The following is a 24758-nucleotide window of genomic DNA, read 5'->3' on the forward strand; positions in this document are numbered from 1 at the left end:
TAAACTGTAAGTTCTGAAAAAAAAATATGTAAAATGTATAAAAGTTTTATAACAAATCCAAAAAGGATGTAATAATAATTAATCAAAGAGTGTAATGATCCGAACAATTTAAAACAAGGCAATTTACCAAACTCCTTAAATTCTGTTTGAAAAATTTTCCTTCGTTTTCACCTGGTATCAATCTGCTCGGTATATTGCAGTAGAAAAATTTCAAATAGGATTTTTTTTCTAAAATGGGTAATTCGACTGTTTTCCCATATGGAATTATCTGTTTTGTGGATCCTGCACTGTCATTTCAAACGTCATCAATCGGCAGTACTGTATAACATAAAATGACGAAACGACAACGCACCTACTTGTACTTTGCATATTAATAACTAATATTCTAACCAAAAGGATACAATGAATTCTACATGTTTGAGAGGATTTATTCCAACAAGATTTTTAGTCTTTTACTGCATATATTCATAACACGATAATTTGCATAATAACAAAAGCTAACATTTTTATTAAATAAATAATTATATCAATGCAAACACAACTTAAATTAAATAGGCTTGTTGCTATGACCATGTTTATGTCTATAAATAATTAATGCACAGTTAAATGAAGCAGAATTACACAACAAAATTTTGGTTTTCTTTATACTAAGTCACGTAATTTTTAACATACTACTCTTATAGCAGCATATTTTTCATACAATGCACATACTCACATATTTACAAGAATTAGCATCACGCATAAACAATTTAACAAAAATGCGGCTGGTCTTAACGATTCTACCCATAACCACTGACAAGTTTTAAAAACAGCTAATGAATTGACCAACTAATTAAATTCAAAGCTCATTAAAATTGCAAAAACCACAATATCTCATGTATAAATTGCATATTGTTGACAATTCTTTTAACAATTAATATAGTATTTCAACATACGGTTGGTGTGTTGGGCAACAAAAATTAGACATAAATAAAGCATATTGTATTGCAATTCTGTGATGTATTTAATGCAACATAATTAAATCTAAATTAACATGCTTGACATAACTTTACATGCATACTCGAAGTACAAATGGAAACTTAGGCAATCAGCTTATCGCGCACCACTTGTGGTATTTTGTCAAGAATTTCTTGGTGGTTTCTGTATGTTGCAATGACTCCACCAGTATTGGGGAACTTAACATTGTAATCATAGCAAATTTTGTTGCCGTGGACATCAGTAAGATCACCACCAATGGCAAGGAGGATTGCTTCCGGGGCACATGTGTCCCACTTCTTGCATCCAGGTGATGCAAACACATATGCATCTGCTTCTCCTTCTAGAACACGGAGGGCTTTGTTTCCGGCACCTCCTTGACGCAAAACCTTGTCAGGCGACATGCTTTCAAGACAAAGATTGACAAGTTCATTTGAATGGGAGCGAGTCGTGATAAGGATTTTTCTCCCTGGTGGGGGCTCCGTCCTGTTCCAACCAAATGCTCCCAGCCCAACTAAACCCCAGATGGTTCGCCCAAGGTTGCTTTTCCCATTCTGGTAATTGAAAAAGGGTTGGTTAATAACGCCACCAACTGCTTTACCATCGACCGCAATTCCTATAAGTATAGTGACATGATCCAAAAGGCCTTCAGTGAACTCAGCTGTGCCATCTAGTGGATCAACCCAAACCACAATCTTTTCCTCTGGAACATCATTATAAAGCGCACACTCTTTTTCCAACACACTAGGGTCTACTCCTGCTTTAACATCAGCAGATGCATCAAGCTTTTCATCTTCTTCACCAATTACAGTAAGTTTTGGAAACTGGGATACTATCGATGCTCTAATTAATTTCTCCACAGCTCGGTCTGCTTTTGTCTGAAGGTTTCTTTGTCCACCTTTATCGATGATACCCAGGTCACCAGAATGCATAATGTCACGCACAACTTCAGCAGCTCTCTCAGCAATTCGAACTGATGATGCAAGCAAACGAAGCATTGTTGATGCCATGTTGTTATATATTTTACTCTATAACCTAGGGTGCACAGAAAGAAATGCTATACTTTTAGAAAAAAAAGATTACTTGGATCATGTTTTAGTGCAGTACTGGGCCTACAGTCTTACAGGGGAATACAATAGACTGGTAATTTCTTTGTCTAAGATATGTTTTAGAACTAGGCGTATAGGTACACATTCATTAATTAATTATTCAATTGAGCTTAAATTCTGCAATGCTTAGTAGTGTCATACACTTCCCCAGGCTGGAGAGTATGGCACTTTACATCATAGTGGAAAGTGTGGCATGTTCACGTACGAGGTTCATTAACGTGCACATGGAACTTTTTTATTTGCACACAGATTTATAATAAATAAACAGAGAGGAACTGATTATTTGAACGCCAATTACTAAGAATACCAAATAAATAAACTAAGAATTAAGGCTTCAGTGTATGCCATCACACCAAAATTTGCGTGTTTGCACACACAAGTTTTCGTCAAAAACTGCTGTACTTTCCAGTCGAGATTTTTTGATAAATCGTGCGTGCAAACACACAAATCTTGACGCCTCAATTATTTGTTTTTTTATTATAAATTGTTGTTCAAACAACTAGTTTTTTTTGTTTATTTATTATAAATTGGCGTGATGAGTAAAATATCTGTGAAGCATGTTGATGGATCAATGTAGGACCGCAGTGCAGGTGTATTATATTGATTACTTTTCGCCATTGGCTGTGCGGAGCTAAAGTTAGGACGCTAACCGTTAGTTATTATAGGCTAGCACAATAAAACACATGTTCACAAACAATTAACCAGCAGGAAACACACACAACCACACTGTAAAGTTTGCAACGTGCACGGGGGATTTGTAATCTGCTCACTACTTTGTTTTACATATTTCTGCTGAGTTCTGTAACTTCTGTCCTATGTTGCGAAAGGGAATTTTTTCTCAAAACACAGAAACAACATATTTTTTGAATCAGGAGGTTAACCTAGCTGCCTAGACAGAAATCGTACCGTATGTAAACTTCATAGCAAAATATGGCACGAATTACTGTGCAATGGGGAAGTAAATAATGCTTCCAGTGTTTATACCGACACCAGCTTGATTAGGCTATATCCTGTTACCCTCTTCCGGAAAGTCGCATCCAAGATTCCATGACACGATTCACACAACATAAGGCGGTTAAAATTAATGACTCAACATTCATGTGCTGTTAGGTGAAAGGTCATAAAGCTGTGTGTTTCCCTTTTTTTTCAAACCTGTAAGAGCGTAAGCAAAAATAAAAATAAATACAGTATCTCTATACCATTAAATAAAACACTTTAAAAATGAGATTAAATATCTCAATATGACAAAAAATATTTAAAAAATACTAGATTTAAGATGAAATTTGTATAAGCTAGGCTACGTAGTTAAAACATATAAATGTTACCGACTCAAACACTCTATTAACTCAACTTTACCCGCCTTCAACATAGACGCGTTTTTATATCAAAAACAGAATAATAACGTCATCATCGAAATTAGTGCAAAGTGGCCGGAATGACTTCGTCAAAGTAAAAAGTTGTTGTATATTTTCCATAGTTGAAAACGTAAGCAGTTTGTCTTATTCCGTATTAATATAGGTATTTAATAAGTCACATGTTAATATAATCAGAATGACTATTTCACGGTAAGTAGGTCAAGCAGCCCATAGTTAAGGCTCCGCATATATTCGTAAAAAGGCTTAGTTTTTTTGTTTATTTTATAATAACGTGTAATTACAAAAAATATCGAAATATCCCACATGAGGCTTTGCTAGTTATCATATTTAGCCCTTATTCCTACGAAATTCTTGATCACGTATTCCTAATTCTTGCAATAGAATATTAATACCAAGACTTCAATTTTGGGCCAAAAAATTCAAATTTTATCAAATTTCGCCTACAATTTAGGTTAACCTAAACATGCGGCCTGGAAGTTTTTATCGTGTCATTTGCTAGTGTAATCCCCACACCGAAAAACAACATTGGCCTCTGAATGATCTTCTTGGTAATCTTTGATTTAATACACTTTTTTTTAACCAGTACGTAGAACGTCCACAAAGCCATGGAAATCGCAAAATTTCAGCTCCTTAAAGATAGGGGGTTAGGAGAATTGATATGCAAAAAGTCGATTTAAGCTGTTTAGGGTTTAATTGAGGTTAATGTTAGATGAGTAAGTACGTTTAGGTTACTACGTTATAACATTTAAGTTAGGTTAACAAGAAACCCTGAAAATAGCTTTGAACCTACGATTTTTTCCGGTGAAATAATGACAGCCATTAATAATATAATTGATGTAACAACAATTACTTAAAACAAAAAGGTAATGAAGCGGATATTATTTTAGCATAATACAATATTCTAAAAGAAAATATTAAACCAGTCTATATTTGATACGGCCGTGAAGAACATTTAAAAAAATTTACAGATGGTTTAGTTAGTAGCCTACGACATTACAAAATTATTAGCTATACGAAGTTAACGACATTGGTATGAATTGAACCCAAAACCCACTGGAGTCTGAAAAAAATGATTTAGTTACAACTCTGCACAAAATCTTGACCTAAACTACCATTGATTATGTTATGTTGCAGACACAATGTTTGTCAAGTCCTGCTAACTTAGTTGTTATAACTAAGTTGTTGGAACTTATGGTAGCTTGTGACTGGATAACTTAATTCTCTCTCAGTCATGGGACTCGATCCCAATGACCTGCAAACATATACAAAAACATACAAATTCATAATTATTTACTTACAAATATTGCAAATATTATCAAAAACATTAATAACAATCAGAGTAATAAATCATGCAAACAATTCATATACTGTAATTATAATTACTTAAGAATGTCGCAAAAATATAACGCAAAATATACTCATGGAAAAGAGGCATGGAAGGACAAAAAAATTGCAAGAGAACAGGGAACTTTATACATATTTTATATATCACAACAAAGTGACTATTATTGCAATATATTTCGTTAACAGCATAAAACAATTTGATTTGTTTGTGCGAGGGACGTTATAAAATTCTGAAGAAAGTTTGAAGACAATTCATATAAGAATAAAATACTTAAAAAGTTTTGAGTTCAGTTAAAGAATGGTAAGATACAAAAACCACGGCAATACAACAAAATTTATGGAAATACTAAACTTTTACAATACTACCCATATTGGTAAAATCTCAAATTAAATAGGGCTCAATATTTCCCCATCTTAATCTTTCAAAGTCAAGTTAACAGCAGCTATCAAAATATCATTTTTTGCTTCAAGATAAAAATACAAAACAGATGAAATATTTCAAAATATTCAGTTACACATGAAGAAACAAGAAAAGAAAATGGTGCTCCAGAGTATTCCCTAAAAATCGATCACATTATTAGCATAAAAACCATAAGCTTGATCAGCAAACATACAAAGTTTGGAAAAGTATTGAATTTAAAAAATTGAAGTCAAAGTAGGGTGACAAAAGAATGATTACTATTAGAATAAATAACATAATGCTCGATATTAAATATGATTTCCCATTAGTTATAGCTTAAATCACAGCAATTGACATTTAGTAGATATGTAATGCTTGTGCAACACCTGTTTAAAGGCTGTTTGTAATAATAAATAGATGCGAAAAAGTACATTAGCAATTAAAATTATGTTATACAAAAGATTTAAAAAAAAACTATACCAGAATACTCCCACCACACAAGAGATAGCAATGCAATAAGTAAATCTGAGCAGTGGAAGAAATATGAAAGTTTGAGCAATTACATCAAATAAATTTCAACAAATTGCAAAACTTCGTAATTAAGATTCTTATTACACGATTTCGATTATTCTACCATTAGAATTACGAAAGAAATCCTTAGGAAATTACATTGTAACTTTACAATTTTTGCATATGATAAAAAGAAACATAAGTTTTGTCCACTGAAAACTATCAATCTTCATTTCGCTTTTGCTTTTGGAGAGTATGATATAGTTTTCTTGATGCAACAGCAAATAAACTAGTAAACATAAGACCAGCCCCTATCAGGCTCAGGTATGAAGGAGTGTCATGAAGAACGGTGACCTACCAACAGAAAATAATAAAATTTGAACCTGATACAGTAGTTCCAAAGTATTGTTGAAAAATAATTTTTAACAATTTGCCTAATTTTGATGTCCCTGAAGCATTTTTTTGTAATATGATAATAAAGTTTTTCATAAATGCCTTATTAGTAATTTTTTTTTGATATATATGATAATGAAACTGGATGAAAAGTAACCTGTAATATGAAGATCAAGCATATCTGAAATGAACGTAGAATAGAATATGTTCCTGCCCTCTCATACCGGAGTCCAATTGTCATAAAAACCTGCCCACCCACTCCAGTAACTGCAAGAAGAATTATGTACGGGACCTCATATAGACAGGGTGATTTAAAACTACCTGTTATTAGCATGATAACTGTAGTCGTAAATGCTCCAGTTAAACTGTAGTAAAGAATGTTAAGTGATGCATGGGTAGGGGAACCAAGTTTTCTTAAAACGATTATAGTAGTTCCAGCAAATAATGCTGAGCAAAGTCCAAAAGCTACTCCAACATAATTTTCTGCGCTGTAAGTGACACCCAGACCGCTAAAAAGAAAAGCAGGCCTGGAAATAAATACTATTCCAATCATGGCAACTGTGGACATAATCCCATCAAACACAGTCAATGAATCCCCAAGTACAAAATGTCCAGCTATGCCTGTAAATATGAGGTATGAAAACTGAAGTGTAACTGCGTCCCCCACAGATATTCGCTGAACAGCTTGGTATAGACATATCATACCACATGACCCAGTGAACCCCCTCAAGAGAAGAAATTTAAACATCCCAGGAGGGCCAAAAATATCAATGGAGTTGTACTTCCAATTGTACGTTATGTATGGCATAAGCATGAGAATTGTCTGTGCACAGCGAAAGCAAGAAAGTTCTACTCCTTCAACTGATTCAATTAGCTTGACAAGCATAGAGTTGAATGAATACACCACTGCAGACATAACACAGCAGAGTACACCAAAACCATAAAATGGTGGTTTAAGTTTGATGTCATTTTCGTTCTTGGTTGTTGCTTCACTATCACTATCTTTGTTTTGTAAATACTCTGCCACTTCATTTGATGTATCCGACATAACGAAAGCAACTAAGTAATTCTTTTCCAAGCTGCAAATAAGATAATATTACGAAAAATTACACACCATCGCTTGTATAAAATACTGTGCAATTCACTTGACAACTTGACTTGTGAAACATTTAATATATCTTCGTTTTAAAATCATCTCTTGATGTGGCTATTTAGAGAACACAGCGGTTATACATATAATGTTCTTTTTTGCAATTGTATCCCGCTCAGCGATTACCAACACTTGCGATCACCGATTACTGTCTTGCAAATTACAACATTGCAGCATTTTGGTAAAACCAGCAGCAAAACTGCCCGTAGATTACTTACATGCTACTTCCTTTGTAAGCATGCAACTACACACATAGGGTAGGCTATCTATATCAAACTTCTTAGTCAAAACCTGTTTTCACTTCGCTAAGCGGCGCATTTAACAGTGAACATCTGAAAGATAGCAATCGTGGGTTTGTTTGTTGTCTGACGTCACGATTCAGCTGATCGTCTTTCACGCATCAGCAAGCACTGAATCTTTTATCTGGTTTTTGAGTGTTGGGAAGACAGCAGGCTACCAGCACAGAAGAAACATTGAAAGCTCGGCGATGGATACCTTGCTTATGACGAGATAAGACGGTAATTGAAGAAATGCAATAGTCGCTTTAAAATAGTTTTTTAGTTTTTCCTCTTCAACACAAACGCCGAGAGCATATGGGAGAAACGAAACCATTGTCGATAGTTATGACATGATGCGTGTGCCACTTTCGTACTCTGTAATCAGTTACGTATGATTGCGTCATGGTTACGAAGTGGTTGATGTTTTAAGAGGTCACCTGCTTCGTGAACAAAAAAAATCTTACGCAATATTTGTGATGACTATGAAATTTCGTTCTGCTTAAATGATCTTTCGCGGTTAATGCGAAAGTGTAGGGCACCTTGAGTAAACACATATTTATAGTACAATAGGTTGAATAAAATTATATTACTTGCATTAATTTTTTATTCCTGTACGTGCTATGTTTTTTTTCAATAAGCTCAGCGTATTAAAGCATTTCAAGTTGTGAATCGTGGGCAACGCTTTACGGTTTTAAAACGTCCATTTCATATCCTTGGTTTTATCCAACACAGGCCATGGAAATACGGATTGAGATATTATCTGTTATTTATTTTAATCTCATTGGGTTTACTGAAACTGGGCCATGTGTGATATTATCTTTCATCTATGACCGGTTAGCTGAAACAGTGTTTGAATTTTTTCAGATGATTCCTGAGGGGAAACGATTTTGCAATTGGCCCGATTAATTGTCGATTTCGCAATATGTTGTTTGTATGACGCAAACATGATGTACTACGATTGTTATTCAGTGGTACAGTTCATATTTTGCTTGTCGTAAGCACCTGTGCTTTTAGGATTGGAAATCTCAATGTCGTTTAAGGCTGTAAGTGGATATCAAATTTCGAGACATAATATTTGCTTTGATTAACTATTTATAATTTAAGGAGCAGCATAAGTATGATCTTTGAAAGAGGTTGTTCAATACACAAATTTTGTTGACAGTCTGTTAGGCATTATTATTATTGTTTAACATATAAATATATATATATATAGGCTAATATAAAATATATACCAAGTATTGGTATAAATCAAATAGTAATTAAAATTTATGAAAAGTGTAGCCTTCCACATAGCTGGAATGAAATCAATTAGAAGAACATCTTTACTAAGAACAACTCATTTAAAAACGGTATAGTATAATTAATTGTTGAAACATTTGAAGCAATATAAGTTATAAGTGTGTTTCAAAAGAAAGAAATCTTAACTCTACTTTGCAATAGATTATATTTGCCTTGTGTAGTACTTATGAATGTACATTTAAGTTATTCAATAATACTTTGAGTGTAATTACGACACAAAATTGTTTTTGATATGCGGAATTTTAGCTGTTTGGAATAATATGTTTATGACATGATGTATATATTATGTTTTAAATTTTATAGGCATGTCAGAAAATACACCTACAGATACATCATCGCTTAAAATATACGATGAAGGTTTAGACAGCAGTAATGCAAGCAGTCAAATGGAGGAGGTCGTTTCTCCAGTGAAAGCACCTTTCGCTGGTTTTGGAATATTATGCTGTATCCTATCCGGCCTAATTTTTGCATTCAATGCGATGCTGGTCAAGTTGATACATTCAATTGATGCCGTGCAGCTATCAGCTAGTAGATGTTACATGCAGTTTATTATCCTTCTTCCTTATGTGTTCTACAACTGGAAGGTAAAATCCATCGATGTTTGTGGTGCTCCTGGAAACCTAAAATTTCTTCTTTTGAGAGGTTTAACTGGGTCGAGCGCTGCAGTCTTTCTCTATTTATCATTAGAACGCATCCCATTGGGTGATTCTGTCACTTTAACATTCTCAAATGTTATCTTTGCTGGTTGCCTTGCCTACGTGCTTTTGGGAGAGTCGCTAACTATTCTTGATGGAGTAATGTCGATTATTGCAATGACCGGAATTGTTTTCATTGCGCAGCCTGCCTTTATATTTGGTGGTTTGGCTAGTGAAAACACAGCAGAAAATTTTTTGGGAGTTACTTTTGCTCTTTTATGTGGTGTGTTTGCCGGTTTTACCTTTTTAATTGTGAGGAAACTGGGAAAAGAAACACCTGCTTCACTGAATGTGTTTTATTATTCGGTCATGGGAGCAGTTTCCACAACATGTATCATCATCATTCGAAGATCTTTTGCACTTCCTTGTTTCCATGAATTGTCATATCTTTTACTGCTTGGAATAAGTGGTTTGGGTGCTCAGATACTCATCGTTATTGGGCTTCAGTATGAGAGAGCAGCCACGTGTTCAGTACTGAGGGCGTTCCAGATAGTTTTCGTTTTTATTCTACAGGTAAATTACCAAGCATATCCATATGTATTACATAACTTGACCTATTTAAAAATATATGAAATATACGATGCATATGATGTTTTTGAGGATACAGTATTTGAAAGATATTGTGCAACGTTTGTGTTTTTTTTGATGACAAGCCTAAAATCTTTGCGCAATGAATTTGTTGCCACTGTCCAGCACATAAATATGTTCTTTAAAACTGGCCATGTAAGACATGTAAGAAACAAAGAAACCAAAACAAAATGTTTAGGAAGACACTATGAAGCTAATCTTTGAACAGTCACAATTGGTTTAGCAAAGGTCAATTTCCAAATTTTTAAAACCATTTTAAACTTGATGAGTTTGATGACTGTACCTAAAGTGTGTTACAACCTAGAATCCTAGATGAATGATGAGTCATTCCATGTATAATCAACCAGGCCCTGTAACCACTACTCTTGGATTTTGATAATTTCAATATATGTTATAGACCTTAGAAAAAGCCGAAGATTAAAAAAAAATTTTTGAAAATATCTCCAGGCGTTTTCGAGTTATTCAAATTTGAAATTTTCGCCACACGATGGCCTTTGGCTAGTGAGCACTGGTCACGCTTTATGATTTTCTTTAATATCTTTATTTCTGAAGGTAGAATAATGAAACAAATGTTGAATTAACCATTTTTGGGGTCAAGGAATTCATTTAAGCACATAAAAAAACCTATATCACACCTCCTTCATGGAGTAAATTAAGTTTTTTCATTGATGTCAAAGTTCAAGTTTACGATGCAATTACAAAAATAGCAATCGCATTGGAAACATAATTTTTGCACTTTTGTGTAGCATGGTTCATGTATTTTCATGTATCCAAAAATTGGAAACTTGTTTTTTGTTCTTTAGGAATAAAGTTGGTTTTAACAGCAAGCACGATTTTTAAGATTCTTATAAGATATAAAATGCAGATTTGAGCAATATCGTATAACTGGTCATGCATATATGCAAGGTTGAAATTCCAAGGCACCAACTGCTAGTGTTTAAAGATTATTCACCAAAAACATCAATTACTGCCTGCTAAAGGTGCACTCTGAGAGAGGTTACAGTAAATTTGACTTCCTTTTTGAACTTTAATTTTGCCTACTCCTATTTTGATTCTTATTATTTTATTATTATTATTGTTATTATTATTTTGATTTCATCTATGTATGAAAATGATGAATTTACCCGTTTAATCCCTGGAATTAAAGATTATGTAAGTGTTTTCAAAAATGTTCATAAGCAAAAGAGGCTCATTTTGTGTAATTTGAAGGAATTATATGCCACATTTTGTGAAAAATATCCCGAGCTGAAGATTGGATTCTCAAAGTTTTGTTCCCTCCGTCCCAAATGGTGTGTCCCCGTATCGTCCAAAGGCAGTCATTCTGTCTGTGTGTGCATCCAACATCAAAATTCAATCCTTCTGGTTAATGCTACCAACAACAATGAAACATACAAAACATTGATTGACAAAATAGTGTGCAGCACGGAGAACAAAATGTGCGTGTTGCATCGTTGTGAACAATGTCCTGGGTCTCAAGCACTAGAAGGCTTTTTGCTTGCACAGTATGATGAGGAACTTGATGATGAAGTCCAATGCCAACAATGGAAGTCTACAGACACGATGGATCTTATCACGGTGTTAATGATGAGATATGAATGGATTCAAGAAATTGTAAGAGTTTTGGATGATCTTACGAAGCATTCATTCATAACTAAATGCCAATCTAGATACTTAAACTCCAGAAAGAGTTCTTTAACAGATGATAATTGTGTGATTTTGCTGGATTTCGCTGAGAATTACACTTTTACAATCCAAGATGAAGTAAAAAGCTATCACTGGAACCAGCAGCAATGTACAATCCACCCCGCTGTTGTGTATTACATGCATGATCACATCTGGTCAGATGTAGGTCTTTGTAAGCTAGCTGTCTTAACCAGTCATTTAACAGTACTTCCAACACCATCACATGGAGATTTCCCGTGACTGCTCGGAAAAAAGGACCAACACGCTTCCAGGTTGAAATCACACTTGTGATGGCACAAATTCAGCATATTTTTATACTGTCCAGCGCAACCGTCCGAGAAATATTCAACTTTAGTAATGGTGCTGGACAAGCTTGGAATCAATGCAGTGAGTTTGTACAAAAGCCCATGCACAAAAGCTGTGTCATGTGTTAAGTCATCTGAAACAAAGCAAAATGACTGCTGCACAACAGCGGGGTGGATTGTACATTGCTGCTGGTTCCACTTTGTACTTCATCTTGAATTGTTAAAGTGTAATTCTCAGCGAAATCCAGCAAAATCACACAAGTATCATCTGTTAAAGAACTCTTTCTGGAGTTTAAGTATCTAGATTGGCATTTAGTTATGAATGAATGCTTCGTAAGATCATCCAAAACTCTTACAATTTCTTGAATCCATTCATATCTCATCATTAACACCGTGATAAGATCCATCGTGTCTGTAGACTTCCATTGTTGGCATTGGACTTCATCATCAAGTTCCTCATCATACTGTGCAAGCAAAAAGCCTTCTAGTGCTTGAAACCCAGGACATTGTTCACAACGATGCAACACGCACATTTTGTTCTCCGTGCTGCACACTATTTTGTCAATCAATGTTTTGTATGTTTCATTGTTGTTGGTAGCATTAACCAGAAGGATTGAATTTTGATGTTGGATGCACACACAGACAGAATGACTGCCTTTGGACGATACGGGGACACACCATTTGGGACGGAGGGAACAAAACTTTGAGAATCCAATCTTCAGCTCGGGATATTTTTCACAAAATGTGGCATATAATTCCTTCAAATTACACAAAATGAGCCTCTTTTGCTTATGAACATTTTTGAAAACACTTACATAATCTTTAATTCCAGGGATTAAACGGGTAAATTCATCATTTTCATACATAGATGAAATCAAAATAATAATAACAATAATAATAATAAAATAATAAGAATCAAAATAGGAGTAGGCAAAATTAAAGTTCAAAAAGGAAGTCAAATTTACTGTAACCTCTCTCAGAGTGCACCTTTAGCAGGCAGTAATTGATGTTTTTGGTGAATAATCTTTAAACACTAGCAGTTGGTGCCTTGGAATTGCAACCTTGCATATATGCATGACCAGTTATACGATATTGCTCAAATCTGCATTTTATATCTTATAAGAATCTTAAAAATCGTGCTTGCTGTTAAAACCAACTTTATTCCTAAAGAACAAAAAACAAGTTTCCAATTTTTGGATACATGAAAATACATGAACCATGCTACACAAAAGTGCAAAAATTATGTTTCCAATGCGATTGCTATTTTTGTAATTGCATCGTAAACTTGAACTTTGACATCAATGAAAAAACTTAATTTACTCCATGAAGGAGGTGTGATATAGGTTTTTTTATGTGCTTAAATGAATTCCTTGACCCCAAAAATGGTTAATTCAACATTTGTTTCATTATTCTACCTTCAGAAATAAAGATATTAAAGAAAATCATAAAGCGTGACCAGTGCTCACTAGCCAAAGGCCATCGTGTGGCGAAAATTTCAAACTTGAATAACTCGAAAACGCCTGGAGATATTTTCAAAATTTTTTTTTTAATCTTCGGCTTTTTCTAAGGTCTATAACATATATTGAAATTATCAAAATCCAAGAGTAGTGGTTACAAATTTTAAAAAAATTGGTTGATTATACATGGAATGACTCTGATATTAATCAAAAACAGCCTCTTTCCTGAATGGTATAACAACACAATAGGTGCATGCTATCACTCATCTCTGGTAACGACAGTTCCTGGTTAACTTCCACACACATTATGTTGATGAGATATTTAGTTGATTTCACAGATTTGCTTTTGGTTCCATTGTAAAGCTACCATTTCACCTCATTATTTTGCTGATGAGCGAAAGTGCATATGAGTACGTCATCAGAGGGTTATTGAATCACTTCCAATGTTTTTGTTTGTAGAATGGTCCACTTGACATAAAATAATAGCAGCAGAGAAGGTGCTCAAGCAAACAGCTTTTTTTAATATTGCTGCTATTACGAACACCAAAAACTGCTTGCATAAATAAAAACCGTCGCTTACACTCTTGCAGAAGATTGTAAAGTTTAAATTGCTTTTCTACTGCTCTTCGTAGTGTGTTGTTCTCCCTTGTTGATACCAATAATTAATCTATCTTTGCCTCTTCCTGTAATACTTGTCATTGCTTCCTATTTTATAAATATAGATTACCATCCTAAACGATGCTCCTTCAACACTGAGTCTGATCGGAGCAAGTCTGATTTTTGTCAGTATCTTTGTGATCGCACTACGAAAGTTTTACAACCTTCTGAATCGGCGCCAGCAAAAGCGGAATTAGAGCCATCTGGATGGTTTCAGAATACAACAAAAGCTTCGTCCGAAATATTTGAAGCCCGTTTTGTCATATGTGTTTATTCCCGAAACACGAAGTAACCTACTTGTTTATTATCTGTTTCTTATCACACAAGCAATTGACCATTATATTGCGTTGATTAGCCACACGCTCGTGTTTTCCTGCTTGATGTAAAAAGACTGTTTCTCATATGAGCTAGCTGCGAAAATAAGCTTGTGCGCTATCCGCTTACTACATAGATTTACAGGCGCAGATTTATGATTTTTAAAAGTATACTTTTAGTCCTTTTTCATCCTGAGTTTTGTACAGTTCCCATTTTCATATTTTAGAAAATACTATTTTAGTGTTTTGCCAAACGGTTGACGCTCTGTATTTGATACCGTCTGTTCAAAGAAAAGTTAGTTCAACTTCTGTCACTAACTAGTGCATTTGCATCAATGAAATTTAATAAGCGCAGTTTTGGTTGCTTTTTAGGCTATAATATAACTTATTGTACACAACGCAATAGACTTTGTTTAGTGCTGTAGATTGTAGGGAAAATATTGCTGTCCGTGTCATATACTGTGCAACTTTGAAACTGCCATATTTGAAGTGGAAAATGTCTATGATTTAACAATACTTTAAATTTTGTTCTTCACCTTATTGTAAATTGCATAAACTTGTCTTCAGTCTTTTGTTTATTCGGTTAATTGATGCTGTGCGTATTACACATGTACGCCAATTCGTCTATTCTGGTACGGCTTATATTCGAAATTTAAAACTACCCTATACTGTTTTACCTATACAGTACTCAGATTTGTATCTAACACTACAGGGAATGTAGTTTGGTCTATGATTTTGCTTTGGCTGACGTAGGCCAAGTTCCATTCTTTTGCGTACACAATATTTAAAGTTTCCATCACCGTCATTTTTGCTTGCTGGCTGCAAATTGCTGTGAGCAATTCTTGGTACGACTGCGTGTATTGTATTGTGCCATATATGCGCTTTAATTCGTAAAGAAGAAACGACGCATATATGCAATTTATCAATGTAGTGGGTTTAGTCATAGTGAGAAATATTTCTTATCGATTAAGAATTGTCCAAGCCCTTCCCCCACTCTTTTGACGTTGGTCATCAGATCTCGTAGCTCCTTCATATGAGCGACGTGATTGTGCAAACAATTATCTTGAAGAAAACCTTGCAACTGCAAAAAATATGCATAGCCTATATATAGTATACTTGACTAGAATACTCCGCGTAAATGTGCGTCGTTAATGGTGTTTATAGCGTCCATACCTACCTATACCTACACAATACAAATTATTAGGCATCGTGGTTGTTTAGTTTAGTGTAACAACGTTGAAAGCTCGTTCACTTAACTTATTTCAAAAACTGATTTATGGACCCCGGCAAATTGCATAAAATTGGCGGCACCAATTTAGGTTGGGCCCTGTTTTTCTTCAGCTTTGAGTTAACGAGCTTCCCCTGTCCACTACACTACCTCTGGGCAATGAAATCATACCGACTAACCTATTTTGATAAACATACTTACAATACCTCTGGGTCATTAACTGCGCTGTTATACAACTTCAAAACGCTTTTGTTTGTGACTTCTTCTAACGTTGAAACGTATGTAATAGTGTTCTCTATACTGAGCTGAGTTGAATCCAAACTAGGAGGTTTCTAAAAAATTTGAAATTTAACTTACAATAAACGTAATTACGTGTTATCTGCCAATAAAATAATTTAGGCCAACTCATGTGGCTAAAATCTGTGACTAATATTTTGCAAGTATAGGCTACCGTAATTTTAGTTGCAACAAACATTCCGCCTCTGGTGTTCAGGTACGACATCATATGTTCAGCTTTTTCTTGCAGTTCATCAGCACGTTTACGCAGCTTAGCAGCGACTGATTTCATCGCCACATGATCTCCGTCGAAGATGTAGCTCTGCAAATGCAAAGCAATGTACTACATAACGTTCTTTAATCTTTAGTTCAGGTTGTTCTAATCATACATTACGACTTAATATTTACCAACTCTTTGTAAGCGTAACTTCCATATAATTTCAAGTTTATCATTCGATTCAACTCGTCTTCGAAAACAAACAAAGCCATAGTAGCCTAAAGTACAAAATCTTCGACAAAAACGTCAATCAAAGCTGAAAATAAATCCGCAAGTATTGAAGTTGTTTGTATGTGTCTGCATGCATGCAATACAGTTCTGCAAAACGTTCTAGTGTTCTTAGATTACAGTATAACATCACGGCGGAAATGATTGAAGTACAGTCATGCTAACCATTTTAAGCGTTGGTTCTACTAACAAATACCAACTAAAAGAATGTCACTTCAGTTATAAAGTACAGCTCGGGAATCAGTTTCAATATAGCATTTTACAAGCAACGCAACTGTACAACATCCAACTGTCTAAAACTCTAAAACAACCGACAATGGTAAAACAACAGATAAATCAACGAGGTAGACCTCAGGCGCCGACAAACTGCAAAGCACTGGTAACCCTCGGGTAAATTTTCTACAAAATGTTTGAGCTCATTGTGTTGTAGTAATTCTTCTACAGTCAGTGGTTCTCAACCTTTTTTGGCTTACGGCACCCTGCAAACAACCAAAAGATTTGGCGGCACCCACAGTCAAACCAATAGGTTTCTGCATTAAATAAAAATAAATTTCGCAACCGTTTTCCTGGACTAGTGATTAGTGCGCAATAACTTGCGGCACCCTTGCGAAACGTAAATGGCTCCCTGGTTGAGAACCACTGTAATCTACACGGCTTTTACTTCATTGACAAAGTCTTCATTAAACATTTGACACGATGCCTTTATGATTAGTTTACTTGCAATAAAGTGTTGCCAGTTTTGCAGAAAATGTGAAATATTTAAGTTAGCTGTAGCTGATTGTTTTTGGATTTGCGAAAACGTTGGAGATATGTAGACAGTGGAATTTCAAGGCATTTAAGTACGCAAATTAACTTTGTCTGTCCAGTTAGTCGATCAAACGGTTAGGAGAAAATGTTGGGTTTTGGTTTAATATTTTGAACTTGTGCTATGTTTTCCACCAGACATAATTTCAACAACAAATGATGCTCGACTGTTGATTGAATTCTTTAATGAACTAACGTTTCCCAAACCCATGATCAGTGATCTTCGCCGGGACAGGTTGCAGTAATAAAGAACTTTTCTCTATTATTGTAATATACCCTGAGAAAGCTCACCCACATGAGTTTGCAAAACGTTGGTTTATTAAAGAATACAATCACTGGTTGAGCATCTCTTGTCTTTGAACTTCTGTTCAAGAGGTGTGTGCAATAAAAAGTAATGCTTACACGTTCTTTTACCTCCTGTGGATAAAGATCGTAAAAATATCTAAGTTGATAGCACAGAGATATAACATCTCTATGATGAATTGAGAGACCTTGCTTGTCGAGATCGTAACGTCATATGATTTCGCGTGACTAAGCATAATTTTGGTCACCGTCATATGCTGACAGGTTTTGACGTCACCATAACAAATATGTCGGTCCGCTACCAGCACAGGGGTTCCATAATTATCCATTTTGTACTATAGTGCTACTATACCTTTACTGGCCTACTACCCATTGTTGCAGTGACACAATGCTATCGTCGCATGATGTAACCAGTGTAGGCCAAACTGTGCACGGACGTATTAAAAAAAAAAACGTTTATTGACTGCGTATATTTCATGTAGCCTACGTAAAAGGAACGTATGTTATTGCTTACCTCAAGAGAATATGTCAGCAACTCAATGAAACATTATAATAGATTATCTTGTGAAAGGGTTGCTAACGGTTTGACTTTGTTACAGCGCTTTAATAAACTAAGTTGAAACCCAGTTTTAGCTACTTTTTTCTGAAGGAAGGTTTTCTAAAAACAGAAGTCGAATTCTTAAAAATGGCTGAACAGCAAATAGTGAAGGTACCTTCTGCTTTGGTTTATGGTTGTATAAACTGTTATTTACTTGAACTTAAGCTAAATGATATAGGTACGTGTAGAAAGCAAGAAGCGTTTGTTAACAACTTAAAGCTTCAAACAAGTTGTTAAAGTTGCTTGCATCAGCTATGGTGAAAATATAAAGATGCGTGTTAATTATACATGCTGTTTTCAGCTGTCCATAATTTTAGCCTGGTATGTGTATGTTTACAGACTGAAGCTGGACTATGGGCAAAGAAGTGCGAAGAAGAACTAAGCAAACATATCAACCTTGAATTGTACGCAGCGTATGTCTACACAGGCATGGTAAGTATGTCGGTATGATCAGGGTAGCCTAATTATTTTTCTTTGCTTCGGGTCTTCCTGTCTATAATAAGCAGGTTAAAAGAGTTGGCGTAGCAAATTACCCATAAATTTTGTCGGTGTCCTTTAACCAATTTCCTGGCACTTTAGGGACACTTCTTCAATCGTGATGACGTTGCACTGGAGAATGTTTCCAAATTCTTTAAAGAAAATGCTGTGGAAGAACACGAACATGCAAATAAGTTGATTGAATATCATAACCGTCGCGGCGGAAACACCACCTACTTTTCGATTCAGGTTGAACTTATTTTAGGATTGGATTATTAAGCTAACTGCAATCTGCAGATCTGTTCATGAAACAACATGTGTTCTATATTTATTATTTTGGAACGTATCATTTTGATATTGGAAAAAAAACTTTTTGCCGTTTGTAGCCGTCGAATCATTTTGACCCAAAGACCTTCAACACAATGAAGGCAATGCAATGTGCTCTTGCACTGGAGGTTAATGTGAACAACAGTTTGCTTGTATTGCATGAAGTTGGAAATGGAGATCCAGAGGTAAAAGGTTTTTGTTACTACTAGAAACATATAACTAGAGTTTTTCTTCATTACTGTTTAATCGGTGCCCCATTTATTGAATATAGAACTTTACAACAACTTAATGAAATTCTGGTACACGTTTTCTATGCATTACCTAATGAAAGTGGTGCGGTTATGTGAATATGTGCTTTTTTCTACAAAGTTTCAAGATTTCCTTGAAGAATTTCTTCATGAACAAGTCATAGCCATAAAACAATTAAAAGACTTCATCACGCAGCTGAAACTTTGTGGTCCTGGTCTTGGAGAGTACATGTTCGACAAGCATTTCAGAAGCAGCGATTAATAAATTCAATTGGTTTCGGGAAGGACCAAAGAAAAATGCGTGTTGTTGATTGCAGCGAATAGCCTTTGCATAAAAGCAAATAACATAGACTATCCTACAATAACACATGTTGTACAATCTATACACCAACGTGGTTACCCAACCTACTTTATTTTAGCTTGCAGAAATTTTTCGCAAATTCTTCGACAATAAGTTTGCTGTAACTCATGTTTTTACTTATATGTAGGCAAATAGCAGCAAGCGACGGACTTCCGGTGACTGCTTTTACACGCAATTACCAATTACTGAATGACATTTTAAATTTGACAGTTGTGACATATAGTTTCTCGACCTGTAATAACGAAGGTGTAAGCCAGAAATATAGACAAATCATTTTGTAAAATCTATTTTTTTTAAAGTTGACACATGGTAGGACTATCGCATTATTCGATACATATAGACAAATCATGATTTCATTATGATTTTTAATAGAACGACACTTTCATCTCCAGAATGATATCTGTTGCGCAGTAGGCGATTTTGTTTGGAACGACATTTCAGAAAACATATACGCTTCTGAATTAATCAAAAAACAAAATTTATTTTCTTCTTAGTTCTAACTACGGTAGATTACGCCTAGTAAGGTGAAACTCACGTGATCGTGTGCATACGGATGACTACGTGTTAATTATTACCCTACACATTTCGAGTCAATACAAAGCAACAGCATGAAGAATGGTGAGACCTAATACCATTATAGGCCATGTGGAAGTACTGCGTCATGTATTGGCGCTGTAGCAATCCAATAAATGTGTTGCTTTTTACTCCCTGAAAAAAGCTTGGCTTGTTTCTGACAATCAATCCTGGGTCCCCAACTGGTCATTGCATTTTTGTATAACTTTAGTTTATCTTTTTACTTTGCAGAAACAATACAAAGCCCAAGATTATTTCCACATAGTACAAATGAATATCTATACTGTATTTTGTGCTTACTGCTTATGGTAAGCTTGCATTGTATTGTATTGTTTATTTTTCGTCATTGTCTGTGGGGAAACAAAAACAAAACGCTAGGTTATTATTATTGTGGCGTGATAAAATAATAGCTCCACCAGTAATCCATGAACGGCGAAAAGAAGCAAAGCCCAAAGGCTTAAGAAGTGCAAGAATAATATAACCAAATAATAAAAATGAATAATGGTTAGCACAGACGCAAAACTCAAAAGTTATACACAAAAACGTATGTTTTGATATGAGTAATTGTATTTACGATTATAAAACCATGTGTTAGTGGCCTGATCTCAAAGCAGCAACTATTCGTAAGGGAGTATTTCTAAACAAAAGTATTGACAGAAAACGTTGCATCAGCAATTTTAAATAGCTTAGTCACGAGTTTGAGCATGACACAACAGTATTACTTATAGCTAACTTCACTCCCTTTAGTTAGCATTCAAGTAAAACGATAAATAGCAATGTGCACATAAGTAAAAGGAAGAGCTACACTAAATCGGTAAACAAGGCCTTCGCGCGTGTTTAAGCCAGTGCCTTAGGCTTCCGTGTCATTTGCGTTGACTTGCATCGTGTATTGTGGTTGGTATTCTTGCGTCGTCAGTGAACGAACGGAATTTCGGCCGCGTCTTGCTTTAACAAAATTAGACTTCATTTTCAAATTTGTGCAATTTTCTTTTGATTTTGTCCTGAGATTACATAAGCAGTAAGCCTAAGAAGATGGCAGAACAACAACAATCTACTTTGGTAAGTTTTGTATAGAAAACATGATTTTAATGGTTAAAGACAAATTTTTAGCTAAAGCTTTGTTGTTGTTTGAAAATATAATACCTTGTAAGTTATGATTAAAAGCGTTTCGTGCCGTTTTTAATTCGTTTTGTATGTTTTTAGGGTGACAGAGCTGGACTCTGGTCAAAGAAATGTGAGGAAGAACTGAACAAGCAAATTAATTTGGAACTGTACGCATCATATGTGTATATGGCCATGGTATGTTTCAGTGTCAAAAGCTGATACCGGTATATCTTTATTTGGGTCTATTGCAAAACTACACAACCTTAGGATGCATTTGTACATGAAACCACAGCTACTGAAATTGTGACGTCATCTGTTTGTGCACTTCTGCACTAGACCCTCATTTTTACCAGTGGCTAACATTTTGTTTAAGCAGTGCATAATTTTGTTGGACTTCCCTTAAACTTTTGTGTTTGCATGTTTCAGGGACACTTTTTCGATCGTGATGACGTTGCATTGAAGAATATTTCCAAGTTCTTCAGGGAAAATTCAGAGGAAGAGCGTGAACATGCAGAAAAAATTATCAGCTACCATAATCGCCGTGGAGGAACCACATCATACTTCCCAATTCAGGTTTGTTTTTGTTTAACATATCATCAATTTACTTGTGCAACCTACATCTAGCACATTGAGGCAAAGTTTTTATAAATGCTTTATTAACTAGGTTAAATATTTTGTAGCCACCGAATCAATTTGACCCAAAGACCTTCAACACAATGAAGGCAATGCAATGTGCTCTTGCACTGGAGGTCAATGTGAACAAGAGTTTGCTTGCATTACATGAAGTTGGAAATGAAGATCCAGAGGTACTTCTAAAATCATTTTCTAGCTTTTTGTTAATATTTGTTAAGGTGTGGGTTTTTAGAATTAATTATTTCAATAGAAATCTGTAATTTTTCACAGTTTCAAGACTTCATTGAAGCAAATTTCTTGCATGAGCAAGTTGAAGCAATCAAGCAACTGAAGGATTACATCACTCAGCTGAAACTAGCCGGTCCAGGCTTGGGAGAATATATGTTCGACAAGCATTTTAAAAGCAGCTCCTAAACTGATTCATTGGCAATGTTATTTCATCTTGTAATATGATTCATCAGTAATATCAGTAGCAACTTTAACCTTCATATGTGTAAATCACAGTTGAAATATAGTCTTCTGTAAGCTTTTCGTGCTTGTAATTTCATTGTTTGTTGTGATTGTTTGTCATTTAGCTTGTTCAATGTCTTGCTGCTTTCATCAAGTATTTTGTTGTTCTTATTCCGATATCCATTCTTTGTTAGATAAAATCAATAAAAAGGAAATGTTCGTGCACCGTGATAAGATCAAGCATGCTTGTTTTCAGATATTTATGATCATATGGCATTGGCAGTCATCAAAATGTCGACAGAGGAAATGACATCATAATAATGGTTTCAGCTGTTGTCGATCATTTTTGTGTGATCGTCAGCACTGCAACGTCAAATGCTTAGGTTGTATTATGATGTACCAACATGAATAAGGTGTTTGCACCCTTCACTTTAACCAAAATAATATTGTAGATAGAAAAAATACACTGTTGCCTTTGGAATCAATAGTTTGTGTAGCAATCAGTTACGACTTAAATCAGTGGTTCCCAAAGTGGGCGCCAGCGCCCCCTTGTGGGCGTTGGCGCCTCTCAAGGGGGCGCTGGCTACTAAATGGGCGATTGGGGGGCGCTGATAATAAAGTGGGCAGTAACAAGAATAGTGCCAAAGTAAACATTTGTGCTATTTGTATAATAGTTTTATGCTTCGATGTACTTGTTTTACTTTCCTGTATTTGGTTGCATAGTATGAGATTTTTCGGTTAATCCTAAAATGAAATACATTTATTAGGCTCACTATTCTTATTTTTACGTTAATAGACGAATTTCAACAGTATTGTGTCATAATAATCTTGCATTTTTTCTCACATGTAGCATATCCCAAAAGGTATTTAAGCCACGAGGAAGTTAGTGTGATTGTGAATAGCAATATTGTTAGATTTTAGTTAGTGAGTTGGTACCTAGTTATAGTTATGTTATTCAGTCATTAGAGTGCTAAATAACGACTTCAGCCAAATGAAAATGCAGGCAATACAGTTCAAGTTATTTCCAGTATGGATTTATTCCAGCCCCAAATTCCGAATCACAGCCGATGTGTTTGCTGTGCTTTAAAGTGTTTTCTACTGAATCGATGAAGCTGTCCAGACTTTCCGAGCATTTAACGAAAATTCACCCAGATAAAGTAGGCAAGAGTGCATCATTTTTTTGAAACGCTCTGGGACAATTTCAAAAAACGCAAAACTGTTGGTACGATGTATTCAAACCTTTCCCATACAAGTAATGATGGATTACGTGCGTCTTACAATTTGTCTTTGATGCTTGCAAGAAAAGGCAAGCCGCATACGATCGGTGAAGCATTGATCTTGCCATCAGTGAAGGAAGTTTTGGACACCGTTTTGCATCACAAGGCCTCTTCTACAGTTATTAAATCTATTCCTCTGAGTAACAATACTGTACAGAGACGGGTGGATGAGAAGGCCACCGATATAGAAGATAGTTTATGCAGCATCATCAGAAATACAGAACTCAGTTTACAACTGGATGAGTCAACTTTGCCAGGAAATGAGTCTCTATTACTTGGGTATGTTCGTTTTGTGAATGATGAAGTTTTACATGAAGAGTTGGCAATCGCTTTAACACTGGATTCAGATCCCCGGGGTGAGACAGTATTCCAAGAAGATAAAACATATTTCGAAAAAAACAAATTCCACTTACCAATGTCACAGCGTGTGCAACTGACGGCGCCCCATCTATGATGTGCCGTTACCGTGGTTTCATGGCATTCCTAAAAGCAGCGAATCCAAACGTGCTTACAATTCATTGTGTGATTCATCCGCAGCATTTGGTGGCCAAGAATATCAGTGGTCGTCTTAACCTCTCATTGAAGACTGTCATCAAGGCAGTAAATAAGACTAAAGCTCATGCGCTTAACACACGCTTGTTTAAGCAATTGTGTAAAGAGAACGACGAGGCCTTTGAGCGCTTACTTCTACACACCGAAGTAAGATGGCTCTCCAAGGGAAACGGCCTTGTACGATTTTAAACACTGATAGATACTGTTGTGGAATTCTTGGAAGCTGTGACCCTCGCCTTGCCAAAGAAATTATTGCTATAAAATGATATCTCATAATTGTCAGATATATTTTCCAAATTTAACGAATTGAACCTATCCCTTCAGGGCAACGAGGTAAATCGAATCAAGGTAAAATCAGTAGGCCTACCGTGTGGACTCAAAAATAAGTTTGCGTTGTATGGGCGAAATTTAGCTAGACGCAATTCTCCCGGTTTTCCAGCCTGCAACAACTTGCTATCAGCAACAAAGGTATTTCTTATGTTGATGTTGAGACATACAGCAAGCATATT

At 35.4% G+C, this 24758-nt stretch overlaps 6 protein-coding genes across 8 annotated transcripts; 3 read left to right on the top strand and 3 right to left on the bottom strand.

Annotated features, from left to right (window-relative positions):
• Positions 1 to 407: 407 nt before the first annotated feature.
• On the bottom strand, positions 408 to 2051 carry LOC143460814 (3'(2'),5'-bisphosphate nucleotidase 1-like). The gene has a single exon (XM_076958448.1). It carries the CDS (start codon positions 1983 to 1985, stop codon positions 1080 to 1082), a length of 906 nt encoding a protein of 301 aa, XP_076814563.1. The 5' UTR covers positions 1986 to 2051; the 3' UTR covers positions 408 to 1079.
• A 2682-nt stretch (positions 2052 to 4733) lies between these two features.
• On the bottom strand, positions 4734 to 7604 carry LOC143459231 (solute carrier family 35 member G1-like). The gene is made up of 2 exons (XM_076956278.1): positions 6265 to 7604; positions 4734 to 6068 (listed from the first exon to the last, which is right to left on the bottom strand). The coding sequence occupies exons 1-2, from the start codon at positions 7153 to 7155 to the stop codon at positions 5937 to 5939; spliced, it is 1023 nt and encodes a 340-aa protein (XP_076812393.1). The 5' UTR covers positions 7156 to 7604; the 3' UTR covers positions 4734 to 5936.
• A 91-nt stretch (positions 7605 to 7695) lies between these two features.
• Positions 7696 to 15455, top strand: LOC143459230 (solute carrier family 35 member G1-like). Of its 2 annotated transcripts, XM_076956277.1 has the most exons (5): positions 7696 to 7775; positions 8400 to 8578; positions 8812 to 8884; positions 9138 to 10042; positions 14285 to 15455. In XM_076956277.1, exons 4-5 carry the CDS (start codon positions 9140 to 9142, stop codon positions 14414 to 14416), a joined length of 1035 nt encoding a protein of 344 aa, XP_076812392.1. In that variant the 5' UTR covers positions 7696 to 7775; positions 8400 to 8578; positions 8812 to 8884; positions 9138 to 9139; the 3' UTR covers positions 14417 to 15455. The 2 variants fall into 2 exon arrangements, with proteins under 2 accessions (XP_076812392.1, XP_076812391.1); XM_076956276.1 differs by lacking the exons at positions 7696 to 7775; positions 8400 to 8578 and having other exon boundaries at positions 8646 to 8884.
• Positions 15443 to 17051, bottom strand: LOC143459232 (soma ferritin-like). 2 transcript variants are annotated; one of them, XM_076956280.1, is made up of 4 exons: positions 16446 to 17051; positions 16213 to 16359; positions 15963 to 16093; positions 15443 to 15614 (listed from the first exon to the last, which is right to left on the bottom strand). In XM_076956280.1, exons 1-4 carry the CDS (start codon positions 16524 to 16526, stop codon positions 15563 to 15565), a joined length of 411 nt encoding a protein of 136 aa, XP_076812395.1. In that variant the 5' UTR covers positions 16527 to 17051; the 3' UTR covers positions 15443 to 15562. The 2 variants fall into 2 exon arrangements, with proteins under 2 accessions (XP_076812395.1, XP_076812394.1); XM_076956279.1 differs by having other exon boundaries at positions 15968 to 16093; positions 16446 to 17042.
• Positions 17052 to 18152: 1101 nt separating this feature from the next.
• Positions 18153 to 19597, top strand: LOC143460748 (ferritin heavy chain B-like). The gene is made up of 5 exons (XM_076958360.1): positions 18153 to 18358; positions 18587 to 18679; positions 18827 to 18973; positions 19111 to 19236; positions 19421 to 19597. The coding sequence occupies exons 1-5, from the start codon at positions 18335 to 18337 to the stop codon at positions 19559 to 19561; spliced, it is 531 nt and encodes a 176-aa protein (XP_076814475.1). The 5' UTR covers positions 18153 to 18334; the 3' UTR covers positions 19562 to 19597.
• Positions 19598 to 21087: 1490 nt separating this feature from the next.
• On the top strand, positions 21088 to 22654 carry LOC143460747 (soma ferritin-like). Its single transcript, XM_076958359.1, has 5 exons — positions 21088 to 21292; positions 21437 to 21532; positions 21764 to 21910; positions 22018 to 22143; positions 22241 to 22654. The coding sequence occupies exons 1-5, from the start codon at positions 21266 to 21268 to the stop codon at positions 22382 to 22384; spliced, it is 540 nt and encodes a 179-aa protein (XP_076814474.1). The 5' UTR covers positions 21088 to 21265; the 3' UTR covers positions 22385 to 22654.
• The last annotated feature ends 2104 nt before the right edge of the window (positions 22655 to 24758 follow it).

Source organism: Clavelina lepadiformis, chromosome 5 (assembly GCF_947623445.1).
Source record: "Clavelina lepadiformis chromosome 5, kaClaLepa1.1, whole genome shotgun sequence".
In the NCBI taxonomy this organism is placed as follows: Eukaryota; Metazoa; Chordata; class Ascidiacea; order Aplousobranchia; family Clavelinidae; genus Clavelina; species Clavelina lepadiformis.

Bases quoted from the DNA above. Each gene is read 5' to 3' on its own strand.
- LOC143460747 (XM_076958359.1), top strand. From the start codon at position 21,266: ATGGCAGAACAACAACAATCTACTTTG. The intron at 21,293-21,436 runs GTAAGTTTTGTA...GTATGTTTTTAG, and splicing joins AACAACAACAATCTACTTTG to GGTGACAGAGCTGGACTCTG. The intron at 22,144-22,240 runs GTACTTCTAAAA...AATTTTTCACAG, and splicing joins TTGGAAATGAAGATCCAGAG to TTTCAAGACTTCATTGAAGC.
- LOC143460748 (XM_076958360.1), top strand. From the start codon at position 18,335: ATGGCTGAACAGCAAATAGTGAAG. The intron at 18,359-18,586 runs GTACCTTCTGCT...GTATGTTTACAG, and splicing joins CTGAACAGCAAATAGTGAAG to ACTGAAGCTGGACTATGGGC. The intron at 18,974-19,110 runs GTTGAACTTATT...TGCCGTTTGTAG, and splicing joins CCACCTACTTTTCGATTCAG to CCGTCGAATCATTTTGACCC.
- LOC143460814 (XM_076958448.1), bottom strand. From the start codon at position 1,985: ATGGCATCAACAATGCTTCGTTTGCTTGCATCATCAGTTCGAATTGCT.
- LOC143459232 (XM_076956279.1), bottom strand. From the start codon at position 16,526: ATGGCTTTGTTTGTTTTCGAAGACGAGTTGAATCGAATGATAAACTTG. The intron at 16,360-16,445 runs GTAAATATTAAG...TTGCATTTGCAG, and splicing joins GTTACGCTTACAAAGAGTTG to AGCTACATCTTCGACGGAGA. The intron at 15,615-15,967 runs GTATTGTAAGTA...TATTTTTTGCAG, and splicing joins GCGCAGTTAATGACCCAGAG to TTGCAAGGTTTTCTTCAAGA.
- LOC143459231 (XM_076956278.1), bottom strand. From the start codon at position 7,155: ATGTCGGATACATCAAATGAAGTGGCAGAGTATTTACAAAACAAAGAT. The intron at 6,069-6,264 runs GTTACTTTTCAT...TTCTGTTGGTAG, and splicing joins GCTTGATCTTCATATTACAG to GTCACCGTTCTTCATGACAC.
- LOC143459230 (XM_076956277.1), top strand. From the start codon at position 9,140: ATGTCAGAAAATACACCTACAGATACATCATCGCTTAAAATATACGAT. The intron at 10,043-14,284 runs GTAAATTACCAA...TTATAAATATAG, and splicing joins TTTTCGTTTTTATTCTACAG to ATTACCATCCTAAACGATGC.